Source organism: Anoplopoma fimbria, chromosome 1 (genome assembly GCF_027596085.1).
Source record: "Anoplopoma fimbria isolate UVic2021 breed Golden Eagle Sablefish chromosome 1, Afim_UVic_2022, whole genome shotgun sequence".
Taxonomy (NCBI): Eukaryota; Metazoa; Chordata; class Actinopteri; order Perciformes; family Anoplopomatidae; genus Anoplopoma; species Anoplopoma fimbria.
Genome location: NC_072449.1, coordinates 3,532,021 through 3,560,020, shown reverse-complemented (window position 1 = coordinate 3,560,020; position 28,000 = coordinate 3,532,021). Strand labels below are relative to the sequence as shown.

Here is a 28,000-nt window from a genome sequence, read left to right as displayed (position 1 = left end):
TAAAATAAAATAAAATAAAATAAAATTAAAATTAAATAAAATAAAATAAAATAAAAAAATTAAATTAAATTAAATTAAATTAAATTAAATTAAATTAAATTAAATTAAATCAAATTAAATAAAAGTCCTCATGTGTCTCATCTTGCTTTTCCTACCTTTGTTTGTTTTCCCGCCTTTGTGACTGTCTGCCCCGCCCTCATTAGTCTCACCTGAGTCTCGTCAGCCCTGTAGTCACCTGTGCTCCTGCTTACCTGTTCCCACTTCCCCATAACTCAATCCCTGTTTATACCAGCTATGTTCCTTTGCTCTTTAAAGTGTTTTTAATTCAATCATTACAATGTTTTCTGTTGCCTCCTTGTCTTTGTCAGTGTTTAGTTCTGTCCCAGTGACAGCACATATATGATATAATATATGACATGATATGATTAGATGATGCAATCTGTCTTTTGAGTACATAAAATGACTTAATGTAACATGTCAAAATAACATTACATGAAATGAGATTGGCATAATATGACACTGGCACAACACAACATGACAAGACAAGAAATAACATAAAAAACATAATATAACATAAGAATATAACACAACAACATACCACAACATTCAGTTTAACAGGAGATTCTCAGCACAAAGCTCCTAATAAGTTCTGGATAAAATATTAAACCAGTCAATGCTTCAGCGTCTCTAATTAAATTCTCTCCATCAAAGCACTGATGAAAGAATGAAAGATGGTCGGTTCATCTATTTCTCAGAGACACTCGCTGATACACTTCAGTTCAATGAGTTTTGCTGTTTTGCATAAAAGAATGAGGAGTTGAACTTTTAAGAGGGGAGATTTGTCGAATTGAAACCATCCACATGCAACATGTTAATACACACATGTATGTGGAAAGGGTCATACGGAATTTAACCATTTATCGTTTAAAATGAATTGCAGCTGAGGTTTTTTTTGCAGGTATCACAATGTGAATTTGGAACCGTGGATCAATGAAAAAGCAACTTAATGACTTCACATCTTAGCTCCGTTTTATTTCAATAGACAAACATTAGCAAGCTTTATGTTCCGGGTAAAGAGCATTTGTCTATTTATGCACTTTGAGCATGGGAAGATGTACCAAAAAAGATTTAAAATTAGAAACATTCATATCCATTGATGAATTCAAAAGCATCATAAAGAATGTGGTGATGGAAGGTGTGGATGTATTTCTTGAAACGCAACTGTTTTAAACAGCTGTTCTTCTGTTTCATTGTGAATCATGTTGTATATATTTAATTGTTTGTATGGCTGCTGTATGTTGGCCAGGTCTCTCTTGCAAACACGATTTTTGATCTCAACAGGACATCCTAGTAAAAATAAAATGGATAAATAAAGAATTCACATGATAAATGACCTTTTATGTCATCTGGAAAGACTTCAAAAACAAAGATTCCTGCATCATGTGAAGCGCTTTCATCTCAGATGGTCAAGATGAAGAAAACCTGCACGGACACCTCTGACAGGCTTTATGTAACCACGGGAACATCACAGGACGTGGAGCGCATTAATCTCAACCTGTCTCCATCTAAGAGGAGAATCTAGCAACCAATTCTGTGTGAGTGGAAAGGTTAAAGGTCTGCTTCCTGGCTCAAGTGTCCTTAAGTTAGATACTACAGCTTTTTGCTTTTCCCTTGGATTCAAAACTGCTTCACAAGTAAGAACAGATTAAAATATGGGAGCTGCCTGGAAAACATTCAGTTGTATTTAAAACTGCACACCCGTAGAGGTAAGAGGGAGCTATGAGAAATGTAATGAAAAAAAATGCAGTTTACTAAAGTCATGGATAAGATTTCTGGGTCAAAGTTCTTAAACCATTCCAACCCTTAAGAAATGTTGGGATTAAACTTTTCTGCAATCACGCTAGGTTGAAATACGATCGTATACGTTTTTTAGGATTAGGCAATAAAACTTCTTGGTTTTGGTAAGAAAAAACACTATTGTTTTTGTTAAAATAATTATATAATAACGTTACAACGTAAAGTGACCCTGGTAACAAAAACTAGCGTAAACAAATAAAAACTGCCTTTAGCCGACTGTTTTAAATGATACTGCGTAACAAGGGTTAAAGTCAACGTCCACTTTTGGTTTCACACGAGACACGTACAACAGGCTCCTGGGTGAAAGTCCTGTGTTTGTTTGACCTATTCACCCTTAGTGGACTCTCTCGCTTGTGATACTCGTTATTATTCCACGTGACTTTCAATAACAGTTGCTCGAAAAACAATACATCACCTGCTTGAATTGTTGCTACTTGTACTACGTCTCTTGCTCTGACTGAATGCAAAAACGCATTGGCGGTTTGCAGTAACGTTGTGACTAATTGGCCAAATACCGATAGCCACAGTGGAGAACGGAACGTTACAACATGTTCTTGGTGTGCATGCCTTTGGTTATTCTTTGATTGCTTGATTCTTCCGTGATGTAGGAAGAAGTCTGTGATGTAGTTTTGTTTTTTATTGTTAGTCTTTGCTTGGCTGCGTTCAAAGCAGGAGTAACGTTAACTTTTTTTTATCCAGAATCCACTTCTTGAACATCATACATTTTTAAACATTTTCTTTCAATCTAATCATGTCTGTTTTTGTTTTATTTGCAGCCCTTTGCATTGCCTCATAGTCCAAAGGTTGCTCTGCACATAAACTTGCCTTTTCTGGGCGTTGCTGGTCATCTGCAGTCACTATCAATCTAACCTTGTGAAATCCCAGATGTCACAGAAGATCTACCAACACTGAAAAGAGAAAGTGATGGAGGTGTGGGAGTGACCCTCCTTCAGGCAAAGAGGTTTTAACTTGGCTCCTGTTGGAATAAAACTCATACAGTACTCACGTTGAAGTTTTACAAAGGGATAAAAAGTCAAAAAGAAAACTTTTGTCCTTTGTAATAAGAAGCGTTGGACCTTTATTATATAATATTTGGCCACGTGTGAAGAATCAAGTGCTTTACTTTCATCCAAAACCCAAGAGGGAGGTTTGTTGCTCCAGGCACAGGCTGGACAGAAAGGTGAATTTCTTAGAAATGACTGTCAGAATCCTTTTGATATGATAAAAAAAAAACTGGTTTTGTGCAAAGTTTTTCTCTATATTCTCTCGGATGCTCCTAAAGCTGAATCGTGAATACAGGAGCAGCTTGAAGGTTAGACAACTGAGGCTGAAATAAGGCTGAAAAAGAAAAAGAAAAAAATTCCCTGAGCAAATGTTGCTGTTATGCCCTTGTGCAAGGCATTTCCCCGTGCAAATGTGCCAGTGGAGCATGTAAAGAGAGGGAAAATTCAGTGGCTGAAAGTAGTTTTAAAAGCTTCATTATGACGCCATAAAGGCTTCTGCTGCAGCGAGGGTACAAGCCTAAAGAGCAATTTTATGATGCTATATATGTATATATATATAAATAATGGACCCGTGTGTATATGTGGTCGGTTAAACATTGTAAATCCTCATTTTAATGCTGTGATTCAAGATGTCAGTTCAGCTGTTCACAGCAGAGGGCAGCAGTGATAAAATATTGACGAGCCTCCCTCTCTGCTCTGTAGGCTGAGAAGTGTTGGTGCTCAAGGACCCAAACGTAGAAACCACTAACTCATGTAGCCCATCTGTTTACCTGGTGTGCTGAACCATAACATATATTTTGTACTTTACACACAAGTTTGAGATTCTGAAACCTTGCAAATGAATTCACATGGTTATCTGGATTCGACACGTCATTCAAAACAAAAATAGATAGTTTCAGAGAGAATATTTATGGCTTATTTTGTAACCATGGCAGGATTTTACAAACGAAAACAACCAGGAGAGAAGATTTACAGTACAGTAATTACAATGTTACTGTTAACTCATGAAAATTTCACTTAAATACAAATGGCGCTCTTTTATAAAAGTCTGTTTCTCTCATTATTTGTATTTATTTAATTTGCATTTATTCATTTGATGCAGATTTATTTAATTTTATTGTATGTATATATATTTATCAAAATATAAAATCTATTATTTATTTATTTTCTACATGTGTGAATGTGTACATTTATGTTTATATGCATGTATGTGTAGGTGTTTTATAATATATATATATATATATATATATATATATATATATATATATATATATATATATATATATATTCACTTCTAGCAAAATTAGTATTATTATTTTTATCATGTGCCTTGTTTTTTGAGGTCTTTAATCAGGGACTGTTCTATTTTGTGAAAAATGTAAAATAAAATCTAAAGTTCCATAAAATTAAAAGAAATTAACTGAGTTGGTAAACAATAAAAAAATAAACTATTGCATTAAATAACATTTAATGAAACTGTAAGATTTGTGAAAAAAACTGAGAATTGTGTTTGTGTGTGTGTGTGTGTGTGTGTGTGTGTGTGTGTGTGTGTGTGTGTGTGTGTGTGTGTGTGTGTGTGTGTGTGTGTGTGTGTGTGTGTGTGTGTGTGTATGTGAGACAGATGAGGACTTCTAATGACTGTAACACCTGTTTTCACACGATACCTCTACTGTCAATACATAACAAATGTGTGTGTGTGTGTGTGTGTGTGTGTGTGTGTGTGTGTGTGTGTGTGTGTGTGTGTGTGTGTGTGTGTGTGTGTGTGTGTGTGTGTGTGTGTGTGTGTGATTGTGTGTTTGTGATGTATCAGCTCTCAGGCTCTATTGTTCCCTCAGTATATTTCAAACTGTGCTGTCTTTTGGTTTTGTTGATGTGTGCTTCTGTCGGTGCTTTCAAAAATATAGAAATGAAAAAATGCCACCAAGACTTACAGGTGGTGAAATTTATTTGTCAGGGACCTCGCTCACTATTTTCTTTCTTTCACACACACACACACACACACAAACCTTCTTCTTCTATCTTTGTGAGGACACTTATTGACATAATGCAATCCTCTGCCCCTTAACCATCAAAACCAAATGCCTGACCCAAACCCTTTCCCTGAACCTTATTCTAACGTAAACCTTAAAGCCCTCAACCTTCAAACAACCCTTTGAAGGTCTGTCCCAAAGTGAGTGCCAGCCAAAATGACCTAATTTCCCCAAAATGTCCTAAAACTCGGTAATCGGTCCTCACAAAGATAGCTGTACAAACACACACACACACACAAACACACACACACACACACACACACACACACACACACACACACACACACACACACACACACACACACACACACACACACACACACACACACACACTCCTTTTGAGGACATACCAATCATTCCCTTACCCTTAACATGACTGCTATCCTAACCTTAGCATTGATCTAACCTTACCCTAAAATGTAGTTTTTATGCTATGGGGACCTACATTTTGTCCCTATAAGAAAGTGGAGTCCCCATAATGTGACTGTGTAAATAGATCAATGTCCCCACAAGACTGTAAAACACGTCCACACACACACTTTATTCCCCAGTGTCTCTTTCCAGTTTAAAACATAAATAAATATAAAACCATACCAAACATAGCAAACCAACCTCTTCTTCTCCTCCTCCTCCTACAATTTATTCATCCCTCTCATCTTCTGAACCAAACTTTTTTTTCATAAACCATCACCCTCTCTCACCTCTGAAGTTTGCTCTAATGACACCATCTGCATTATTCTTAGTTTTTTTTTTATCTAGTAGTTAACAATAGTTTTCTCTTTAATCTTCATTTTTATAATTGCATTGGCAAAGTTCTTGCATCAAATATCATCGACACCCTAACGTCCCACCTCACATCTGTATCATATAAAACGTGTTTCTTCTTTTTACTTTGTTCTAAAACAGAGGGGTTGTTTTTAACTTCTATTTGATGCAAAAAAAAAAATATATAAATACAATATATAATCACTTTTAAACTGTGATCTGTAGTTTTAGTTTCCAATTATGTCTTTTTAATGGAGGTGGGGCTGTTTGTCTTATTTGCCTTGGGGGTGGGACTTAGTTGCAGAGACCCCGTTATTCTTTTTTTTGGCTTCAAAATATAATCATGCAGTCGGAATGTCCTGTACACAGAGCAAAACTGAGAATGAAAAGGAAAACTAACCAGCTTGACATCCATGTTGAATAAAACAGTGTGGTGTTTTCCTTTTAACCACAAAGAAGAAAAAAGGACCAGAGTACAGTTCATGACATGTGGCTCTGATTTAAATGTAACTGCGGTAATAAATAATATGAAACACTGAGTGTTGGTCAACTGTTTCCTATCAGTAACAGAACAAACAGATATCTGATGAGGTGTCAGTGAGAGACAAAGAAGAAGCCACGGGTCAAACAGCCTGTTCTTTGTTATGCTGTATCTCTGGCAGGTTAAAAACAGTTGAATAGTTTTGTGCACATGCTACAACCAAAGAAACTAAACAAGCCAATAGCAGAACTTTGTCAAATATTTGGATAACGATTTCAAGAATAGAGCTAAAGCATGTGCAGATGCTGAGCTCAGGCATGTTTCCTCCCCAAGCTGTAGCTCAGCATGCTTAACCTTTGACCTCCACCCCCCTGGCCTGATGATGACTTTCCAACATGGCACACACACACACACACACACACACACACACACACACACACACACACACACACACACACACACACACACACACACACACATTGAGGTCAACAGGTGCCAGCAGAAGCGCTGTCAACCAGCTGGTTTTTAGGAGGAACCTTTGTTGTAATAGTGTGTTTTGGCCAGCAGAGTGCAGTGTAGCAGATGTGTGTGTGTGTGTGTGTGTGTGTGTGTGTGTGTGTGTGTGTGTGTGTGTGTGTGTGTGTGTTGTGTGTGTGTGTGTGTGTGTGTGTGTGTGTATTGGAAATATTTCTGCTTGCTCGTTTGCAATGTGTGTGTTCCTGATTCAGGAGTTTGTATGAATGTGTTCATCTGTGAATATGTGTTTATGTTTCAGTCTGTCCGCACTGTGTGTGTGTTGATGTGTGTTTGTATGTGTGTGTGTGTGTGTGTGTGTGTGTGTGTGTGTACATGGGGAGGTCTGTAAGGGACAAAACCTCGCTAAAGACATGTGGTGACTGTCTGTGAAGGAATGAAAGGAAAGGAGGGAAAGGAAAGGACAGAAAAAGTCAGGAAAGGTGAGTATGTGTTTATGTTTCAGTCTGTCTGCACTGTGTGTGTGTGTGTGTGTGTGTGTGTGTGTGTGTGTGTGTGTGTGTGTGTGTGTGTGTGTGTGTGTGTGTGTGTGTGTGTGTGGAGGTATGTAAGGGACAAAACCTTGCTAAGGACATGAGGTGACTGTCTGAGGAAAAAGCAAAGGAAATGAGGAAAGGAAAGGAAAGAAAAGGAAAGGAAGGGGAGAAAAAGGAAAGCAAACAAAAGGAAAGGAGGGGAAGGGGAGGGTACGTAAAGGAAAGGAAAGTGAAGGGAGGGAAGGAAGGACGGGACAGGAAAGGAAAGGACAGAAAGGACGGACGGAAAGGAGGAAAATAAATGGAAAGGAAAGGAAGGACATGAAAGGAAAGGAAAATACACCAAATTAAAGGAAGGAAAGGACAATAAAAGACAGGAAAGAACAGGAAAGGAGAGGAAACATAAGGAAAGAAAGAAAAAGATGGAGAAGGAAAGGATATACAGTGTGACAAGAGAAAGACAATTAGAAATCAAACGACGAGGAAGTGAGAGAAAGTAACAGATGCAAAAAATTCCAGACGAGAGAAAGAAAGTGCCTAAGAAGGTAATCGATGAAGAGAGGGAAGAGGAAGAGGAAGAACAATGGAGACAGAGAAAGCCGAGGGTTGAGTCCGATCAATAACAGCATCCTTTGTGAAAGAGAAACACAGAAAGGAAAGACTGAGAAAGAAAGAAAGAAAGAAAGTGAACTCCCAGAGGCCCCAGATGTCATGAATACAAACACACACACACACAGGTGTTCACTTCTTTTACCAGCAAACATCTTTTATTTTTATTTAGTCTCCACATCATTCAATAAATACAAAAAAAAAAATACAAACCAGCTTCAAATTCATAAACAACAACGATAGAAAAGAAATCATAAAAAATATTAATTATTTCGTAACGGAAATAGGAACAACCGAAGCAGAGAGAGTCGAGGAGATCCGCAGCAGGTGAAGGCGAAGCTGGTGTTAGTACGACAGTGAAGAAACCATGAAGTAGCACCCATCCTGATCGCTTCATTGATCGATATTAATTGGAAATATAATCTGATAATCAATAAAAAAAAAGCTGCATTCTGGCTGGAAGGACGACAATGTTTCCACGTTTTTTTATCATTTCTATTTTACAGTTTTTGAAACTTGATCTGCTGCCGAGGACGTTTACTGTTCTCTGTATTGCTGATTAGTCGCTTTCTTTACTGGTAAAAACACACACACACACAAAAACACACACACACACACACACACACACACACACACACACACACACACACACACACACACACACACACACATTCACGCACACACACATTCACACACATGTAAGCAACACATTCCTCTCCATCCAGTGAGAGCGGTGAGAGCTGCAGAAGCTATGGCTGTACTTCAAAAAGAAGCTCTGTCGATTAACTGACACAAGGCAAAGCTGAGAACTGCTGTGTTATATTTTTACATATAAAAATATATATCCATATATATATATACCTTTAATGTCCTGTTGAGCTTTTTTTTTTTTTTAAAAACACAACAAAAAAAAAACTGAGCAAAAAGAAGAAATTCCAGCAACAACGGAGAGGCAGGAAGCAGAAAGGTTTGTTAAAGTCCGGTTGCTCCTCTTCATCCCTTCATTTTAAAGAGTCTTTGGAGGGTTTTCATCTTGTTATGTCTCCGTCTCTGATCTCTGTTCATTACAATCCTGAAGCTGATAACGGGGGTGGGTGTGATGGAGGGAGGGAGGGAGGGAGGGAGGACGGCTAAATGAGACCCAGTGTGCAGCTCTGGGTTTGGGTCCATCGGGTTAACCGGGTAGAGGAGGGGTTTGGCTGTCGTTTGTCCAGAACAGATCAGTGTCCCCAGCTCCGTCTTTTGTCTGTAGCCTTCACCGTCACCTCTTCTTCCTCTTTGGAATCTGTGGAGAACAGAAACATCGAATTAGAACCACAGGAAGTGACCATATTTGGACTGAGGAGGAGTGAAGTAGAGATGCCTGTCAATCAGTGTGTAGCCCCGCCCTAAAGCATCCCCTGCTTTATGGTCTGTTTGACTCTAAATGGAGCATCATTTACTAAATGAACATCATGCTGTATTGAAGAAGACTTGAAACTAGAGATTGAGACCATAAACTCATGTTTACAATGTTTACTGAGGGAATAAATCAAGAGAGAAGTAGAGTCATTTTCTCATAGACTTCTATACAACCAGAGGAGTCGCCACCTGGTGGACACTAGAGAGAATGCAAGGTTTAAGGCACTTCCCAATTGGCTTCTATCGGCAGAACTGGAGGTTGCCGTCTGTTCTTAAGCTCAGTTTCTACTGGTTGTAGTGAAGCTGGTGGAGGTTAAGTATGCTGACTCATACAGTGTTTTATCAGTCTAGCTCATGCTTGGTGTTTTTTGTTCATGTGTGTGTTCATTGCTCACCGAGGCATTCGGGACAGCAGGCGGTCTCTGTGCGGGTGATGTTGGAGCAGGTCAGGACCGGACACTGCTTCCTCTGACACTTAGTCACTCCGTGCTGCAGACAGAGAGGGAGGAAGGACACTGGTCGGTGAAAAGAGGCACGAAAAGCTGTAAAGAACGTTCTGTCTTCTGCTGCTTTATGCAAGGAATTCAAAGCATGCAGGCCACTGTATAATCATCATCATCATCATAATCATCATTATCATTTCTTCTCTTTTCTGCTGCCTGAGTGTTTAACTAAGACCAAAAAAAAAGTTTCATCTTTACACTGGTTAGTTTCGTTTTGATTTTAAAGTTATTTTATTAGTTCATAAGGCACTAAATGGCCTCAAACCAAACGACCTCTTAGAAGCGTTTTAGTTTATGAGCCAGTAAGATCCTCTGTTTTATTAGTGACTGTACTTCAGCCAATAATGCTCTGAACCGTTGGAACAGAGGATCTGAGAGAAGCTGAAGATATCGATATTTTTAAAGAGAAATTAAACGCTCATCCATTCAGTCTGGCTGTTAAGTAGTGTTTTAAAGTTTTATGTATTTTATTATTATTGCTTATTATTGAATCTGATTTGATACAGTTTCTAATCTGTTTTTATGCTATGGGTTTAGTATTTATACATCATTTACAGTACCAGTCAAAAGTTTGGACACACCTTCTCATTCAATGGTTTTTCTTTATTTTTATTTGTTTCTACATTGTAGATTAATATTGAAGACATCCAAACTATGAAGGAACACATATGGAATTATGTGGTAAACAAACAAATGCTCAACAAACCAGAATATGTTTTATATTTTACATTCTTCAAAGTAGTTGAATGAGAAGGTGTGTCCAAACTTTTGACTGGTACTGTACGTAACTTTAACTTTACCCAACTACTGTTATACCATGATCAATTTATAGTTTTAACTTTTAGTTTCGTAACTTTCTTTGGTGTCTCTTCTTCTTCTCTCCATCTTTGTTTGTTAATCATGTTGAATTGCATTTGATTTGTTTAAAAGCTGTTATTTAAATAAAACGTGATCTATTAGAATATAGTATTAGTTGATTAGTTGTTTAGCAACAGGCTATTGCAATGCAACATGAAAATATCTACACTTTACTTCTAAGTCGATAACTGTATTATCAGCCTCCAAAATCCACCTTGGATCGTATTTTCTTTTACTTACGTCACACCAGCAGTTGATGCATTTCATCTCCCCGACCAGCGGCACCCAGGGGTGCCAGTTGTCGCTGTTCTGGTAATAGTTCTTGCCGAACTTGCAGTGCCTCGGCCCGTCCGCCTGCATCATGTCCCCGTGCTCCAGCCCCGCGGTGGTCCTCTCCTCCTCGGGACACTCCTTGCAGCAGTCGGAGGGGTTCCGTCTCACGGGGTGACTGCAGGTCAACAGCGGACACATCACCTTCTCACAGTGCACCTCTCCTGAAGATCCCTACGCAGGAAAATGTAGCGTTAGCAGCAATTCTATGTTTCCTTTCTTGCACAAAATGCTGACTTATTACTTTTTTCCACATAAATAGTCTGAACGTTCTCCCCAAGGTTTCAACTTATGAGAAATTCATTCATGCCTTCAGCTTCTTTGCCGTCGAACTTAAGATAAATGTTCCATTAAGGGATTTTTGGAAAGCAAATCCATCCAGATGTTAGCGGGTTTATTGATGGTTATTCACCTTGCAAGTGCAGACAGCACATTTGATGTAGCCAAAGGGAGGAACGAAGGGATGCCACGTGGTCCCGGGGGCGTGCATCTTCTGGTCTCCTTCAAAGTAACAACCTGGGGGGAAGGGAAAGAGGAGTGAATAAAGGGTTATGGAGGAAAATCAGCAAGAAAAAGATGCAGTTATCTTTTGATTTTAGGCTGAAATGCAACGAAAGAAAGTCGCGTGGAAAGAAAAAGACACAAGAAGAAACAACAGAGAGAAGCTACGTTGGAGAAAAGAAAAGTAGCACCTACCCTCGGGATGTTCGTCCACCCTCTCTGGAACTTTCATGTCTTTGAGCTCTTCGCTCTCTAAGCAGGAAAGAAAAGGAAAAAGAAAACATAAAACAGAATTAGAACTTTGTGATTTCTGTCGGGAATTCCCCTAAAATATAAAAAAAATGCAGAAACTCAAAGCAGCACTATAAAAAAACCACATATCTCATGCACAAAGTGAAATGTGTGTCTCACCGTCACAGATGGGGCAGCACTTGTTCTCGGGCTGACTGGTTCTGGAGCAGGTCAACACCGGACAGATGACCGGATCACAGATCACAGTTCGCTTCTGCAGAAAGACGACCAGTTTTTTTAAATTAGTGACATAACGTGACAATTATATTCCTCTGCAAACAAACACGCTTCCCAGCTTCTCCTCAAACGCCGTTCGTTCTTTTCGTCTTTACCTGACAGCTGCAGGAGAAGCACTTGTCGTAGTTGGGGGTCCAGCGGGAGCCGTGGGCCTGGTGCTGGTTCTCGAAGAAGCAGGTGTGGGGGTCTTTCTTCAGCTCCTCGGGGTCCTTCACGAAGAGGTCGTCGAACTCTGCCTCCTCCACCTCCGCCCGGGCCCCTAACTCGCAGTTGTTTGGCACGTGGACCTGGAAAAAATGTTAAGGAAACAAACAAAAAAGAAGGGAGAGAAAAGAGAGAGGGTGGTTAGGAGGTTAGAGGTTTAGTGGTCCACACCTGACTGGAGGCCGGACTCCAGCTGACTTGTTAATTGTTCCTAATAGGAGAGATTCTGAGCGCTTAAGCAGATGGTTGTTTTTATGCGTCGGACCTGTTTGCTATTAAAACAGCTGGACCCTACTGCTGTGTGTGTGTGTGTGTGTGTGTGTGTGTGTGTGTGTGTGTGTGTGTGTGTGTGTGTGTGTGTGTGTGTCATAACGCTCTCTGCTAGTAGAACCTCAAGGATCTCTTCAAACACCACACCTGCAAATAGAGTGTGTGGGGGAGCTTGTGTTCTCCGTTTGCGTGGGCTTCTTCTGAACCACAATAAATGTTTTTTACTTTTCAACAAAGTCTGTCGTGTCAGACAGCAGCTGGTGAGAGAGAGCGCTAAGCGAGCAATCACACACACACACACACACACACACACACACACACACACACACACACACACACACACACACACACACACACACACACACACACACACATAAACACTCAGACGGTCTTCTTTCTGTAAAATAATCATTTATTCTGCTTTTTCTATTATGTTTTTCAATGTTCTGACTTTAATTTGCTTCAGAATCAGATTTGGTTTATTGCCAAGTTCATTTGCATATACAAGGAGTTTGGCTTGCTGATTGGTGAATAAAAATAACTCAATGCAATAGTAATATAATGCAATAATATAAAAATAACAAACAAACAAATGAAGAGTACTTAAAAATAAGTTATTTAAGTGTAAAGTATAAATTTAAAGATTTTCTTTGTTAGAATATAGCTTAATGTAACTTCTAATATAAACAATTATTTTTTACTTGCGCCTTTGACGGCCAACATTTTAGCATGCATACTGCACAATCACATTAAAATCTGAGAATATTTGTTCAGTTCATTGTTGGAAATGTATGTTTAAGGCTTATAAAGAATAAATAAGCTAATCCCTTCTCATCGAGCCCTGTTATAGTGGTAGACTAGCTTGGACTGTTAGCATTTCATTGTTTTTTGGTTGTAAAGTGGTTGTTTTGTATTGGAAAATAGTTTTTTTTTAACTAGAAGTCTGTGAAAATGTGGCTGTGGCTGTAAAATGTTCATGCAAAGTTTTGCTATATTTGAGCTGCAAATATTCATAAATTCATTAGTTTTAAATACTTGAATGCCAAAAAATATCACTATTGTATCCTCAGAGTGTTTCCTCTGAAATATTGGTGCCTTTTATAGAAGACTAAAATCCTTCAGTAAAATGGAGACTAGTGAAACTGTTTCAGAGAAAACTCTCTCAAGCCTGAGGAAGCTCCATAAAATTCAATAATGAATATATAAAAAGTCAGAAGTACATAAGATCATAAAGTTTTTCTCTACATACCCGTCCTCGTATTTCTCCTCGGGGGTTGGTCTTGGTGCTGACCTGGATGAAGGCCGTTCCTTGGTCCAGGTGTTGCAGTAATTCAGCGCTGATGTCCTTCAACACTCCCTGAGCCTGGAGGAGAGAAGAGTGTGTTTGAGTGTGTGTTCGTGTGTCTATTTGCATTCGTGTGTGTGTGTGTGTGTGTGTGTGTGTGTGTGTGTGTGTGTGTGTGTGTGTGTGTGTGTGTGTGTGACGTACCTGTGAGCCGTAGAAGCCGGTCAGCAGCCTCTTGTGATTGGTGCTGCTGTCGTCTAGCTCTCCGATCTCGGCCAGTCCGTGGAGGTGGGCGTTCACCGTGAGGTCGTCGGCCTTGCTGAGTCCCGTGACCACGATCTCGTAGTGGAGGTGACACTGTTTGTCCACGGAGACCCAGGCGTGACCGGAGGCACCGGTTCTCACCGGGGGAGACACAAAGTGACCGGCCAGAGGAGTGGGCAACTCTGGAAGAAGGAGGAAATGGTTTGATGAGGCGTGGATCAAGGATATGGAAACATTTTTCTCTCATAGGCATGGTTCATTGAGAGAGTTTTTTTTATAATTTTCTTGACATCCTTCCATTGATCCCTATGGTTTTGACGTCTCAAGTTTGGCTTTTCGGCTGTCGCCATCTTGTTTTTTTGCAACCAGTGAACGGAAGTGACCATATTTGGACTGCAGAGGAGTGACGATAAATCAAAAGGTAGCCCCGCCCTAAAGCATCCCCTGCTTTATGGTCTGTTTGACTCTAAATGGAGCATCATTTACTAAATGAACATCATGCTGTATTGAAGAAGACTTGAAACTAGAGATTGAGACCATAAACTCATGTTTACAATGTTTACTGAGGGAATAAATCAAGAGAGAAGTAGAGTCATTTTCTCATAGACTTCTATACAACCAGAGGAGTCGCCCCCTGATGGACAGGAGAGAGAATGCAGTTTTAAGACACTTCAACAAGTCCCAAGTCTTTATCTTTGGGTAGTGCTGTGGATTTATCGGAAAGTTTTCGTTGAAAAGAAAACCAAAATATTGAGCTGAAAGATGCTGAAATGTTGCATAGATTGGAGGGGAAACTGCAGAGATGGAATTAATTCTCTGTTTGTTCTTAAATATTGGCGACCCCTTTCAGATTACACATTGCCATTTGGACATTTGATAATATGAAAATATGGATTCTAGCTGCTTTGAATTCCAATTCAATAAAAAAAAGACTTCATGCACAAGTACAAACACTTCCGCTTCGGCTTCACTTTTCAGAGCCGGATGTTTTTTCCCGCCTGGTCCCTACCGTGTCTGGGCGCCTCCAGGCCGCTGTAGAGCAGGGCCCTGATCTGGCCCCTCAGCTCCCCCTCCTGGCTGTGCGTGGTGGCCACGTTGATGAACAGCTCGTTCTGCAGCAGCATGTGGATGTTTCGGGCCTCCAGGCGGCTCCAGCTGCCCTGGGCCTGACCCGTGGCCCTGTCGTACTCCGACGTCAGGTCGTACAGCACCGAGCGCTTGTTTCGCCGCCGCGGCTTCAGCTCGATGGTGAGGCCCACGAACTCACTGGTGAGACCGGCGACCTGGACCTGGAGGTTAAGGGGATGAGGGAGAGATGGTTAAAGTCACCACTTCCATGCAATTTGACCTCCACTGTGCAGAATGATGTCACTGTTTGTGCAGTTTGACTCTAGAAGGCTGTTTTTAAATCCATCTGCTGATAACTAGTTTGGTCGTCATCATTCTGCAAACTTGTGTGATGTGGAACATTTTGTAAATTTTGTATTTATTTACAAAACTAGCTCAGTCATAAATTGTGGATTTTTCAATGAGAAAGAGTAGATTCAATATTAAGAAGTCGAGACATACTTTTACTTTGAAAAACCATATCAGACACAAATTATTATTCCAGCTTCGAGTATTTTATCTTTAATTAAAGGAGAGTTATTTACGTTGTGGATTTTTCAGATGGATGTCTATATTAAAGTGTTTTAATGATTTATTTCCTTTTTCTGTTCCAGTTTACACCTTTAAAAAACATGTCAATTAAAAACTTAAATGCACATGACACCAACAATATATAACATCATGCTTATGAATTGTGTTCGACTTTTGAAAAGCTGTAATATTTGCAGTCAGGTAGTGTTTCCTCAAACAGCTCGTAGTGGACTAATCTCATACCTGGTAGTCCAGCGTGCCGTTGTCGTGGAGGATGAAGATGGCGGATCCAACACCTCCCGTCTTCCCAGGGATCAACGCATCACCGCTGGACATCACACTTTGAATAGCTGAGACGGAAAAACAGACAGATTAATATCAAATATTTCACTCTAGAGATAAAATAAATCCACTTTAGAGAGCATTCCGGTTCACATTTCTGTCACTTTTCCCATCGGAGTTAAACTATAGTTGTTCCTGACAGCAGGAGAGATGAGGCAATGATTTCTGTCATGTTACAATTTGCTGGTGAGTTGAAGGAGGGTGAGAAAGAGGGAAAGAGGGGGGTGACACACACACACACACACACACACACACACAGACACACACGCTACATTCCCTCACTCACACCACACACTCATAATGTCAACCCTTCACCGAGACACAGACATTGAGGAGACAGATTCAATTGAACCACTAATCAGGAGGCCCGTAATTGACCTTTCTGCCAAAAAGCATGCATATCAGTGCACACACACACACACACACACACACACACACACACACACACACACACACACACACACACACACACACACACACACACACAAAAAGACAGGCGATGTTAAGCCTTAAGAGTGAGGTAACCCTCGCTGAATGCAGCAGGCTTAAAGAGATTGAGCTGAGCGAGGACAGGAGGGAATGAGTAACAGAGACGGACGAGAAAAAAGAGCAGGGAGAAAAATTCAGAAAATGGAGAGAGAGGAGGGATGACGTCAAGGACGGCCGACGACAAGGATCGAGACACGAATGGAGAGAAAGTAAAAAAGGAGGTGGAAAGAAAGAGAGAGAGAGAGAGAGAGGGAGAGCGTGTTGGGTTTGAATTCTTCACACATAACGTCAAGCTGTTAATCACAGAACTGGAACACCAGCAGACTGTGACCTTGGCAGCACCGCTTTGTAAAAGTTGGGGAAAAAAAGCCGAATACATCTTTCTGTCTGTTTGCGGTCAATCGTCACGCCGTAACATGCACACACAGTGTGTTTCTCAAAGTGCTGGACACCGCCATGTTCAAGTATGCAACCCATGAACAGACCATGTGTGCATGTTTTTCACCAGACTCTCTGTTTCTTTGTTACACACAAACGTTCATGCGTGGGCCACCGGGACAAACAGAGGGTCCATAAACATGGTTCTACCCCCCCAGCGATGAGACTTGAAAGGACGGAGACAGAATGAAAAAGAGAGCAAGTATTTAGAGAAGGACAAAAGACAAAAACATCCACAGATGGACGCAAAAAACACATTTGTCTTCTGAGCGACCTGCGTGCGTTCTGTTTGGTACCACCTCGCTGGAACGATGCGAGGAACGATATGTTTACAAAAAATGGATTCCTAGGGGACACTCACTGTCGCACGACTTCCTGCCGGTGATGAAGCCGGAGATTTGTCGGGGGTCCTGACCCTCGGCTGCCACGGCGATCTCCAGCTGACCGCGAGACAACCAGAACAGTTCGCGGCTGTTCAGGTCCGTCAGCACCTCGGCGAAGTCCGGATCCTGCACAGATAGACAACCGTTAACACGCAGGTCAAGAAGTGACTCAATAAAGAAAACACGAAACTCCTTTTTAAATAGTTAATAAATTCCCTTTAAATACCAGAACATGTAATATGAAGCTTTTAATTACTTGTTGACGTGATGTTGGTACAACACTGACATGTTACCAGAGAAACCAACTTATTGAGACAAAAGACAGACAGACATGTTTCCACCTAAAATGAGCTTATCCCTTCAGTTTTTACCAAAGAAAAAGTGATCCAAGAAAAGCAACATCATCTCCTCGAGATAAGATTAAAGTCATAAACCTTAAGGGACACAAATCACCTCCGCTCACGAGTGCATACTTAAACCCTGGGCAGGAAAAATATGGCCTAAATGGGTTTCATATTGAGTGAAGGTTAATGTCAAGCAGACAGGCTGGACTCCAGGAGGAGGAGGAGGAGGAGGAGGAGGAGGGGAAGTTGAAATATGTCGGAGTAATAGGACAGCTGTACGAGCGTGTTGAAGAAATGTTACTTTTATGACTCCGGGGCCTCGGTTCAATATAAATATACATGTGCTGTAAATCCACACAGCGAGGAGCCAAAGCAGAGGAGGAGGAGGAGGAGGGGAAGGAGGTGCCTTATATTGGAGTGTGTGTGTGGGGGGGTGAATGGATGGAGTAATGAGAGTGGAGTAAGGTGCAAACGGATATATATATATATATATATCGGGGGTGAAGTGTAAATCAAAGAGAGCAATAACACTGTCGGGATGAAAAATGGAAAAGAGACAGGGAACGGATCCTCTTCTGCTGAACAAATGATCTACGCTCTTTTGTTCTGTTCGGCTGCTGAGACTTAATTCACGTTTTCTAAGCTCCAAACTTTTTGCACATATTATTTTCCCAAAACGGACAGTCTCTCTCACCGCTAGGCTCGCAAGAATTAAAACCAGACCCCGGTTTTCATCAGTCCTCCTCCTCCTCCTCCTTCTTCTTCTTCCCCCTCGATCCATCTCAGCCCACAGACCACTAACCACTGACATGTGTGAGGAGTGTGTATGCAGTCCATCCTCTCTTCCTCCCCCCCTCCCTCTCTCTCTCATCCCTTTCTCACATCTGTATCCCCGCAAAAAATAAATAAAAAAAGAAAAGTTCCCATATCGCACACTTTCTCTCCTCCGTTCTTTTTCTCCCTGTCATGTCTCGGGGTTGTTAGCTGTGATCGGAGCGTCGGAGACAAACAGCGCTAGGATGTGGTGAGAGGACCACATCCGTCTCAGGGAGGATCGGGTGGTGCTGGTGGCTGGTGGTGGTGGTGGTGGTGTGGCAGCAGGAGTGTGTTGCTGTGTGTGTGTTCCTAACCAACAGCAACAACACTTCTCCTCCTCCAGTCAAACCCTTAATGAACCCTAAACGCCTCCCACTGGTTCCATGCTGGATATTGGGATTTATTTTTCCCAAATATTTGAATGGAAAGATATTTGGTACCTTTTTTTGTTTGTTGTTGTACCTTGAAAAGTATGTAAATATAAAGTGTGTTTTTACTCACGTGAGAGGTGACGTTGGCTCGGATCTCTCTCAGGATGTGCTGCCGATACACCAGCTGGACTCTGATGGGAACCAATAGAGGCTCTGAGGAGAAAGACCAGGATTTAGATAAAAAATTGGACACATTGATATGGAATTTGAAGAAACTGAAATGGCAAAAAAAGATCACAGAAGAGGATTGTTATTAGTAATAAAGTGTCTCATTGAGGGGCATTTTAACAGCTCTTGCAGGGCTGACAAATCTTAGTTTTGGAGTTCTTTTTCTGCAAAAAGTACTATTTCTCAACCCTCTCGTCGTCTCTCTTCTCTCACCTTTGTCCTTGTGTTTGACGAGTCCTTGCAGGATGAGGATGAAGTGGAGGTTGTTCTCCGTGTCGCTCAGCGTCAACATGGCGAGGCCTCCGGCGCCCGAATTGTCCTCCTCCGACGTCAGCGTGGAACTGAACGTCTCTGCACACGATGAAAAAAAAAACAGCATCAACACTGAGTATCTGCATCCTCTCTCTCTCTGACCTTCTGCACAAATACTCTCTCTGTAAACACCCCCCCTTCTTCAGCGAGGATTTTTTTTTAAGATTACACAATTCCCTCTGCTTTGTAAATATTGAGTTTACTTTGTCCTTCAACACAAAAGGGGGATACAAATGTCTTAAAAAAGAACATCCCGATGATGTCATAATGTTCCTGCACGCACCAGCAAACAGCGCCCTGTGTTTGATGATCTTCCCCTCCACCTCTTCTCGCCCGCCGGTCGCCGTGGTCATGCTGATGCGCATCTGCTCCGAATGCAGCTGTCGCATTAGAGGCTTGGCCAGGTTCTTCCACACCCCACAGATCACACACACACACACACACACACACACACACACACACACACACACACACACACACACACACACACACACACACAGACACACAAACAGAAACACAGGTAAGTTGCATTCTTGTCTCAGGGACTACAGGAGTTGTACTCGGAGCATTTTCAAATCTCTCGCTCATGTATATATAAAAAAAAAAAAAAGCCTGCAGACAAAACAGCCAACACATCTGCTGAATACATCAAACCATGTGATTGTTCTCTAGAAACCGCAGTCTGCAAACCGTCAACATAAAGCCGCTGCTTCTCCCTGAGAGCGAAGGAGGAAAAAAAAGAAAAAGAAAGAAAAAGCTCCGGCGCCTCATAACTTTCAGGGTTCAGGAGGTAATCTTCCTTTTTAATCAGCGATGCTCTCTGTCGCCTCGCTAAGCGGTGATATAACATGTGAAAAATGTCTCTTTTCTCCAAAAGTATTCGCTCCCCCCCCTCCCCCTGTGTCGGAGTGTTTTCTCTAAGGTCCTCTGGTGCTTGACACTGACATTCATCTAAAAATAATAATGGGACCCGTGTTCATGAGGAGATGTGTGTGTTTTGGCAGGAAATGATGTGTAGTGATGGAGCCAGAGTCTTCAGGAGTATGCATGCATGTGTACTACTGTTACACCAACATCTCAGACCGCTGATTTATCTGCATAATATTGGGCTTTTTTATTAAACTCAGTCTGGTCCACCTCTGACCTGATGGAGGTTTCCCCCCCCCGAGCGGGTGAGTGTGTGTCGATGTTTACAGGCAATCAGACTCGGTTTAGAAAAGAGCCAATGAAGCAGAGAGGAAGTGTCGCTGTGTTTGCATGCATGTGTGTGTGTTTATCGTTTCTTTTTTCGCCGAGTGAGTTATGAGAGGAAACAAAAAAGAAAGTCAAAGAGTTTGAGCATGGAGTCACGGAGCGGGAGCATTCATCAAACCGGTACTTAATCTCTCTCTCTGTAAGGAAACACACATGCACACATAATGAAAACAAGCATGAGGAGATGATTCTTCTATTTATGTGATGTCTTACCATGTCTGACTGTCCTTTGGGGACTCGGTACTCAAAAGCAGAGGTTCCATCTGCATCCAGGAAGATGATTTTACTGGGCCGGCTCATTCTGAGAGGACAAGGGGGTAAAAAAAAGATGATTTAAATGCATTATTCTTAAACATAACTCACCACATGTTTGCAACTTCTAAAGCTACGACAATGTTCTGGTTGGCTAGTGCAATACAATAATTATTCTGTCTGTATATATAATATTTTTAGTTATTGTGGATTTTTTTAACTTTTTAACTTATTTAATATTCTTTACTGTGTTATTACTTATTTATAATACTTGTTTTGATCTATGTCTCTTGTTTGCACTATCCTCTCTGCTGCTGTAATCCTACAAATTTCCCCGCTGCAGGACTAATAAAGGATTATCTTATCTTATCTTATCTTATGGTTGAAACAACAGACAGATTGTGACGTGTTTTATATTTGCGGAGGAAAGGATGCCAGAAAAAGAAAAGAGCACCACCTCCAGAGAGTAAAGGTCTGTTTCCAAGCTAGAAGCGTGACTGGAGGCGCTTAAACTCGACTATCTGCTGTTGCATTATTCTCTGAGAACGCCAGAGCACGTACAAACAAAATGAAGTGTGAAGAATCATGAAGACAACGGGTGTTAACCGGCACAACGCCATAAACCAGCTCTCAATGCCGAGAAGGAATTGTAGTTTAAACTCATATCTCATATTCATAGACTACATTATTGTCTTTATACAATTTCTGTAAAGAAAGAAGTCAACTATTACATGCATTATGAAGAAACAAAGGTTAAATATCCTGTAAACTATTTAATTTGGCTGCAAAATATTTAATCGAATGTAGATTTATTTAAGATTTCCTGTTTTTTCATCTAAAAAAAACAATTTGCCCTTCTTTGTTCAATCCCTAGACATGTAAAAAAGTGACTATTTGTGACAGTCACATCTGAATAAAAGGTCTGATCGGTTTCTCGTCAGCTTCACTACGGAGAGTATAAAGTAATCTTAAAGCTAAGAGAAAAAACAAATCCCAGAGGCTGCAGCTGTCTTACCTCTGGTACGTGATGGAGAAGGCCAGGCTGGTTCTGGTCAGAGAGAATCGAGCTCTGGCAACCCCGTTGGAGCTCGGCAGCCACGACTCACTCGTCACTCCTGTCAACACGGCAACGAAGTCTGCAGAGAGAGAGAGAGAGAGAGAGGGGGTAAGGTAAAAACACAGGCCATGATAAACATTCCTGTTTGTGTGTTTCAGTGGTTGCAGCATGTATTCATGTATATTTCTACGGGTGTATTGTTGGTGGGGTTGGTGCTCGTTCTCACCGGTGCGACTCTCCCCGGGGCTCAGCTCCTCAGAGCTCAGGTAGGACCGGTCGTTGTAGGATTTGTGGAGGTCGTCCTCTTTGTCTTTGCTCTTGTCCTGGAAGTACTCGAAGCCGTCCAGCAGAGAGTCGCTCTGCTTCTTGTCATCGTCGCCTGAAGAGGAGAGAGAAGGAAATGAAAAACTGTTAATAAATAAGAGATACCTGCTGGTGTCTGAAGATGATTTTTGTACGAACAGGAATATATTCCTATATAATAATAATAATACAAATGACAAAAAAGAAATGACAAAATAAAAATTACAAAATAGAAATTACAAAATAAAAATAAAAAAGATAATTCAAAAAATAATAAATTAAAATAAATTAAATTAAATAAAATTAAATAAATTAAATTAAATAAATTAATACATTAATAAATAAATACATAAATAAAATATATATTGTATTTAATTACATTTCTTGGCACAGGGTTTGTGATAAAGACTTTTAGCGTGTCCGCCTTTGAAGCCGTTTTTTGTGTCTGCCAGGATAAACCCAAATGAAGCCAAACATTTCAAAACACATTCTGCTACATCGTTCTCACAGTCTGGAGCGCAGATGAGACCGAACGAGTGTGAACGAGAGACAAACCGAGACGTTTAGAGGTTGAGCAAGAGAGGTAGAAAATACAGAACATAAAAGGCCAAAGTCTCCTCTCCCTCTCTCTCTCTCTCTCTCTCTCTAACTAACCAGAGTTGTCTCCTGCAGCTGAGGAGCTCAAGGAGAACTGGGACCGACGCTGGCGTGCGATCTCAACAATGACCCTACTTTACACACACACACACACACACACACACATACTCACACACACACAATGACACATGCAGTAATGCTTACTCAGCCAAATAAGGCCACCACTGTCATGATCTGAAGAAGAGAAAAACCACACAGCGGCTCTTCGTCATCCAAAAACTTCATTTTTCTGGGCTGGCTGAGTACTTCCTTGAGTCTCTGATTCACAACCACACACACACACACACACACACACACACACACACACACACACACACACACACACACACACACACACACACACACACACACACACACACACACACACACACACACACACACACACACACACACACACACACAAACTAGTTGTTCCTCCCTCAGACCTCTGCTCCACTGGGCACACTCGGGGGCTTCTGGGTAATGTCACTCTCACTTCTCCCCTCTTAACGACGCTCAGTATCCTCAGGTGCACCAGTCATAACACACACACACACACACACACACACACACACACACACACACACACACACACACACACACACACACACACACGTAAAAAACACACCTTTTTTTTCCCATCACTTGCACAAACTGCTTTGGTGCCAAAAGCTAAGACAAACACACTCAACCTTTTCCTTAAAAAACTTGACCACAACACACACACACACACACACACACACACACACACACACACACACACACACACACACACACACACACACACACACAAACACACAGTCCTGGGCCTGTCAACACAGCGCTTTACCTTTACTTTCCATTACCAGACGCACAGTGTAGAAAAACACCCAATCTGCTGAAGACCCACCCTGTGTGTGTGTGTGTGTGTGTGTGTGTGTGTGTGTGTGTGTGTGTGTGTGTGTGTGTGTGTGTGTGTGTGTGTGTGTGTGTGTGTGTGTGTGCAGCGGCGCTCTGATTCTCTAATAAGGTGGAATGGTGTGTGCAGCAGCGCGTGGTTAATGTGTGAACGAGGCTAAAAAGACGGGAGGTGCTTGTTAGAGGAAACGTCCGTTTAGATGAGGCTGAACGAGAAATCCATCAACCTGCTCACTGCACCTAACAGCTGCTCTGAGGACTAACTAGTTGACCCCTGAAGGAAAACTCATTTTAGCAGCAATTTGCAGCTAAATCGGTGCCTCCATGTTTTCTCAGATGACTGTTGCATTCATTTAGGAAAAGTAGAATTTGGATGAAGATTTTTTTAAAGGCTAATTCAACTGTCTGTCAATCCCCCCCAAAAAAAAATTGTAAAAAAACTAAAAAAACAACAAGAACAATGCACAAATTGCCTTTTAAAACAATAAATAAATGAATAAATAAATAGCATTATTTTTTTATTTTGGTCGTGCTTTGCTGCTCGTTAATCACTTTATTATTATTAGTATTGTTGTTATTGTTATAGTGTTATTAATAGTATATACGATTAATATAAATTAAACAAAATTATTCTTTTTGTTTATATAATATTTTAGTTATTGTGGATTTTTAAAGTTTTTTTCCTTATTTAATATTCTTTACTGTGTTATTTACTTATTTATAATACTTGTTTTGATCATGTGTTTTACTATGTCTCTTGTTTGCACTATCATCTCTCTGCTGCTGTAATCCTGCAAATCTCCCCGCTGTGGGACTAATAAAGGATTATTTTATTTTATCTTAAGCGCACATGTTTATTGATGCTATAATTTTATAATTCATAGTATTTGCTCTTTTATTTATTTACTTACGTATCTGCTTTTCTCTCCTCTCACATAGCTCACACACACACCAACGTCTCTCTGTTCTTTCAACCCTCTTGTTCTGTTTCTGTATTTGTCTTTTGTCGTGCAATAAATAAACATTTAAAATCATATCTGAGATCAGCGGGTCGGGCTCGTACCTTTACGGCAGGTTTTGCAGCAGTGTCCCGGCAGCAGGACGGGATCCTCACATTCGGGGTTGGGGCAGTCCTGCTTGACGTTCTTACAGTTCACCTTCCCGAACACCTTACCACGACGGCCCTTCTGCTGCCAGAGAAACAAGACACGTCAGTCGCAAATCACATAAAGAAACCCACAAAAAATAAATATATATATATATATATATAGAGAGAGAGAGAAGTGACAGAAAACGTACAGGTTCGCAGTAGCACTGGACGCAGTGCATGATCCCGAAGGGCTCCCCGAGATCCGGGTGCCACGTGTCCTCCAGAGAGTAGAACCGACCTCCGAACGAGCATCCTGGAACACAAACACCTCTGATTAAAACACCGGCTGCTTATGATTCTTTTCTCGAGAACAAACTGAGAGAAATTACAAGATGATATAAGAGGTTTGTCTTTTTATTATGGGGGAACACGGAGGAATGTAGTTTTTAGAGCCGACTAACATAATGTTGTTTAACGTTTAAGTGCAACAACAAGTCTCTTTATTGAGCGCCAGACGTGCAGCATGACAAGATCTGCAGGCTGAGCCGTCGTACGCCATGTTTTAAATATTTAACAACAAATAAATCTTGCATATCTCATTGTGCAGGCTTGTAGAGAAGCAGACTGAAGCTCACTGGATGTCTCATGAGATTTTTTTGGGACTCGACCTCACATCCTGTCTCGTCTTAATGATGCATGAGAAGACGACGACGGAGACATTTGATTTTTTTTTTCGATATTATTAGAGATTCACAGAAATATGCATGAATGTAGGATAAAGATATTATGAAGTAGATTCATACATTTTGATCACATGCTGCAAATGTTATTAGAAGTACATCCAGTTTACAATAAACTCTCCCCTATGTATACATCCATATTTAAGGGATTGTTGCAGATGATATTGTTTTATTGAATTTATTTCATAATGTAAGTTCTGTAAGATGCAAACTAAATGTTGAGATATAATATTTTATTATTATTTATAATATTATTTTATTTCTGTGTCATGCCAAACATTTGACCCATCCCATATGGGATTATAAAACACCACTATAATTCATACTTCTTCGTTTCTTGCAAGTGGGGGAAAAAAAAAAAAAAAACATTAAATATCTACAGATTATCTTGGTAAAAAGATTGTTTTTCTCTTGACCCAGGCTTTCTCAAAATAACTGATGAATTAAATGATATTTTTAATACATTATGATAAAAAAAAGTACCCTTAAGTGCATCCAGTTTACAATAAACCCTCCCTTATATATACATGTATATATAAAGGATTATTGCAGAGGATATCATACAGAATGGGAGAGTTTAATCACAATGTAAATGAAATAATGATAATGAGGCTACAGCGTGGACTCTGTGTTTACATCCACATCAAACAGACCATGTCGAGGCTGAAGGCCTTTTAAAAAGTTGCTATTCTTTACCAAACTGTGGATGAAAGAAATCTTAGTCACTGTTCCACTTGAACCCTGGCTGGAGTCGAGCCATAACGCGTCACCGTTCTAATTTATAGGGAATGCACTGTTGTATTTATGTTACAGGGAGATAAAAATAGCGTTTAGTGTTATTATTACTATACTAAAATCATAATGGGGTGTTAGTCACGCTGTGTTACTACAGGAATATTATAGTGGTTAGGATAACTGCCTACACACACACACACACACACACACACACACACACACTGCTACAAACCTGGTTCACATTATTCTTTCATTAAAGTGACTGCACACTTTAAAACAGTCCAGTCCAGTTAGAGGGAGCCAGACTTTGAGCCCCTTCTCTTTCCCTGCCACTTCTGTCTGAGCCCAAATAAATCATCTCACAGTAGCCAATGCTGGTAATGGAAACTCCGATTGATTACTGAGTTTCCAGCCATGGGTGGACTTTTACGTGGAGGCGTCTCCAACAGTTTGGGACTCCAGAGTTTGAGTTAGTTACCTTTTTTTTTATATATATATAAAAAAAACCACAATGGGCTTTGTGCGTAAAGGTTGGGGATTCTCACATAAATCAAATGGCATTCACTGTGGTTATGACTCAGCTGTTTGCCTCTAGATTACACATGAGGAACCATCCAAGGACACGTGGAACCTCACTGGAATGATGTGGCACATGGAGAACACACTTTAGGACTTGTTTACCACAGATATTGGGCCACTTCAGCCTCTGGAGAGCAGCTTACAGGGATGGACTCGGGTCATAACCCGGGTGGCCCCCTGTGCGCAGACGCACCACAACAAAGATGCGTAAATCTAAACGTTATTGCTTTTTTCAGCATTAAATATGTATTCTTAATACTCACAATTCGAGATGTTTGCAATCATAGCATGCACACTGTAATCCGGTGTTGTTTTAATAGGAAATAAACACATGTAATGAAAGTAAAACTGGACTGAACTGCTCGGTGCTCGCTGCTGCCCTCTTTGGATAGTGTTGGGTCAAAAGAGGTGCAAAAAAGGAGGGTTGAAGCTTGTAATTGAGAGTAAACTGATGTTTTTTTGTATTGAATGTAAGCCGAATTGATGACTGGCTCCTTTTGAGTAATGACCTAGTGCTTTCTCTTTCATATAAGCTGTATTATGCCAAGCAGAGGTTCAGATCTACACAGTCTGAACGCCATTTTTGGTTTTGTTCCTGCACATAACCCAGTTTACCCCAACATGGAACAAAACATGCAATGCCTTGTATTTGTCTCACCTGCCAGGCCTTTGGAGGGCAGCGGTTCTCTCTCGGACTGGATGGGCAGAGAGGAAGCCTTCAGCCTGGAGGCCGAGCCGGTGTGCTGCAGCCAAGCGCAGACCATTACGCACAGGAGAGGAGCCAGCATCCCAAACCTCTGCAGCAGGAACCGTCTCCTCAGAGAGACTGGTCACAAAGAGGAAGAAACCCCAAAAACAAGATGCTCCTTCTCCTGGTGACGTCCAAGTGTCCGCTGCTGTAAACTCTCAGGCTGAGGGTTTCCGTGTCTTTCCTCAGTACCAGCAGCCTCCACAGCCCCGTCCCCTCTCTGCTTTATAGCCTGCTGCTGCCCTGACAGCCTGGAGCAGCCACCGGGAGGAGGAGGAGGAGGAGGAGGAGGAGGAGGAGGAGGAGGAGGAGGAGGAGGAGGAGGAGGAGGAGGAGATGGAAAAGGGAAATTGACGCCCCTATCGATTCACTAACCCTTAAGATATGCAAATGAGTCTGAATCGTTTTACAAAACTTCCATAACTCTGTTTTTACCCCCAAAAACATC

The 28,000-nt window shown here is 41.0% G+C and overlaps 1 protein-coding gene across 1 annotated transcript; it reads right to left on the bottom strand.

The window, feature by feature from the left end:
- Positions 1-8,144: 8,144 nt before the first annotated feature.
- chrd (chordin) lies at positions 8,145-27,592 on the bottom strand. The gene is made up of 21 exons (XM_054599083.1): positions 27,463-27,592; positions 24,960-25,063; positions 24,724-24,850; positions 22,051-22,203; positions 21,783-21,903; positions 20,731-20,816; positions 19,545-19,688; positions 19,163-19,300; positions 18,852-18,934; positions 17,169-17,316; positions 15,782-15,888; positions 14,910-15,189; positions 13,841-14,082; positions 13,601-13,714; positions 11,973-12,164; positions 11,761-11,854; positions 11,545-11,601; positions 11,261-11,364; positions 10,759-11,022; positions 9,553-9,646; positions 8,145-9,041 (listed from the first exon to the last, which is right to left on the bottom strand). Exons 1-21 carry the CDS (start codon positions 27,590-27,592, stop codon positions 8,977-8,979), a joined length of 2,847 nt encoding a protein of 948 aa, XP_054455058.1. The 3' UTR covers positions 8,145-8,976.
- Positions 27,593-28,000: the final 408 nt, after the last annotated feature.

What these genes read in the sequence shown, in the direction of transcription:
- chrd (XM_054599083.1), bottom strand. Translation starts at nt 27,592, where the DNA reads ATGCTGGCTCCTCTCCTGTGCGTAATGGTCTGCGCTTGGCTGCAGCAC. An exon ending in TTCTCCATCACGTACCAGAG is followed by an intron (nt 20,817 to 21,782) that starts GTAAGACAGCTG and finishes TTGTCCTCTCAG; the next exon opens with AATGAGCCGGCCCAGTAAAA. An exon ending in GTGCTGCCCCATCTGTGACG is followed by an intron (nt 11,602 to 11,760) that starts GTGAGACACACA and finishes TTTCCTGCTTAG; the next exon opens with AGAGCGAAGAGCTCAAAGAC.